This window comes from Helianthus annuus, chromosome 16 (genome assembly GCF_002127325.2).
Source record: "Helianthus annuus cultivar XRQ/B chromosome 16, HanXRQr2.0-SUNRISE, whole genome shotgun sequence".
Taxonomy (NCBI): Eukaryota; Viridiplantae; Streptophyta; class Magnoliopsida; order Asterales; family Asteraceae; genus Helianthus; species Helianthus annuus.
Genome location: NC_035448.2, coordinates 139,548,384 through 139,550,698, shown reverse-complemented (window position 1 = coordinate 139,550,698; position 2,315 = coordinate 139,548,384). Strand labels below are relative to the sequence as shown.

General features: G+C 38.3%; 1 protein-coding gene across 1 annotated transcript; it reads left to right on the top strand.

The window, feature by feature from the left end:
• Window positions 1–1,442: 1,442 nt before the first annotated feature.
• On the top strand, window positions 1,443–2,002 carry LOC118488254 (protein DMR6-LIKE OXYGENASE 2-like). The gene is made up of 2 exons (XM_035985517.1): window positions 1,443–1,468; window positions 1,558–2,002. Exons 1-2 carry the CDS (start codon window positions 1,443–1,445, stop codon window positions 2,000–2,002), a joined length of 471 nt encoding a protein of 156 aa, XP_035841410.1.
• The last annotated feature ends 313 nt before the right edge of the window (window positions 2,003–2,315 follow it).

The following is a 2,315-nucleotide window of genomic DNA, read 5'->3' as shown; positions in this document are numbered from 1 at the left end:
CGTACAATAATCAAAATAAAAGTTATGAACAAGTTTTAAAAGCGTTTAAGGTTTATAAGTCTTGATTCGAATCTCGTATGTGTGATGCTCCAACAGCAATTTGCCCAAGCAAAGTAGTGGAAAACATCTCTGAGATGTGTTGAATCAAGAAGGTTTTGAAAAAAGTGTTTTAAGAAATCAAACAGGGATGTAAGGATTTATGTTAAAGCAATGAAAAGATGAAAGAATCCCTACAAAATGCTTCTGATCGAGAGTAAGAAGGTTCAGGGCGTTTGGAGAAGTTTGAGTGAAGTGAGTAGTATACTTATTTATAGGCTTAGGGTGAAATTAGGGTTTCCGACAAGTTCGGACGAGTGTGCGGATTGGGACGAGAGGACCCATTTGTACGAAGTGGGCATTCGTACGAGGTGGTCCTTTCCCTTTCTTTCGAGGTTCGAGTTTGATTAAGTTATGCGTTTCAAGAGATTTTACGTGTAACGTGCATAAATGTGTATTGTACAATTATGAAACATGTATAATATACAGTTCAAAATGTCAATTGTGAGTATAAATGTGCAAACAAGTCAAACATAATGTAACTAATTCTTGGGAAAGCATCTACAATCATTTGGTGCAATTACGGGGTTCGAAGAACGCTAAGCATGTGATTGGCAAGATGGTAGTGAGTGCAGCAGGTTACTTTGTTTGGCAGGAAAGGAATGCTCGTTTGTTTTCTACAAAGAAGAGAGGAGCAAATCGGCTTACCGAAATTATTTTGACTACCGTAAGGATGAAACTTCACACCATGCGATTCAAAAGAACGAGTCAAGTGGAAAGCATCTTACAGGATTGGAGTCTCCCGCGTGGCCTGGTGATTGAAGACGATGATTGCGGCTAGAGTCCTTTTATTTGAGTTGTTTTGACTAATCATTGTGTCTGTTTAGTCTTGTTTGCTTGTATGCGTGGTTTTTTTGGGTTTAAACTCTGGTTTGGCATGTCAAATTAGAGAACTGAGGTCTGCATTTTCCTCACTTGCTTTGTTTTGTTGGTATAAAAATTCACCGGGGTAACCCTTTACCCAAAAAAAAAAAAAAGTCAAACATAAATATCGTGAATATGAATAAAAATACTTGCGTTTTCATTATGATCAATTGTCTCGGAGTACAAAATGAAGCGAGATAGAATACAACATGAGTACAAGTGTCTGAAGATAGAATGTACGACAATACTTGCTAAATTGGGAAAGCACAAATATGGAGAGCGTTACATAACTCTCCCTCGTCAACCTTCTCCACAGCCGCCATCCCTCCTCCCACTGCCATTCGTCCCCCCATTGACCTCCTCCACAACCGCCGCCAACCCTTAACCGCCTGAAGTTAATTTCAGCAGCCTCCAGAAGTTAAAAAAACAAAGAGTATTCTTCTTGCAGATTGCAGATATTTGGTCCACCTCTTCTACTACAGATGTCTGCAGATGTGGTTCGCAGACTGCATACATTTTACCTCTGAAAAAACAAACAACATATAAGTGAGTGGGTAACCTGAGTTGACTAAACCATTTAAAATTTATATGAACTAGACTCTCCACCAGCTTCAACATACGAACTGAAAAGGTCACAAACTGGAGAGATTACTTACGACTCCATTGTTACCCGATCGATAAGTTCATCGACGAATGGCCAACTAATCTGGCCTCGTTTCAGGCCCATCTAGCGGAGTATTGCCAGAGTACAAGAAACTTAGCACTCCAACTTATTGTAGCCATTTCAGAAAGCTTAGGACTTCATAAAGACTACATGAACACACAATTAGGGAAGCATGCTCAGCATATGGTCTTGAACTACTACCCAGCATGCTCAGCTATTGTGAATTGTGATAAAGAACGGATATCTATACCGACTTTCTACTGCCCGTCGCCTGAGGCGGTTATCAGGCCTACTTCCGAGGTTGTATCTGATGATGCGCCTGCTGTGTATCGACAATTTACTTATGGGGAGTACTATGAGAAGTTTAATGGGCTTTGAGAAGTGCTTGGATATGTTCAAGACTAGTTGATTACTGGAGATCATCGGTCTGCCCAACTGCTTTGAATAAATCCTACCTTTGGATACATTTGTTGATTTTTATAAGTTTATGATTTGGTCTCTATTTAATCTAGTTGGGTATTAGTTATGTTACTTTTTTATATATTATATAAATAAAGTTACTTAATGTTTTTATATATTGTGTTAGTTGAAGCTCTGTTGAGTTTAATATATTTCTCATGGTAGATTAATATTTAATATGATGATTGATCAAGAATTTAGTTTGTGAAGTATGAAATGAATGTCATATTTG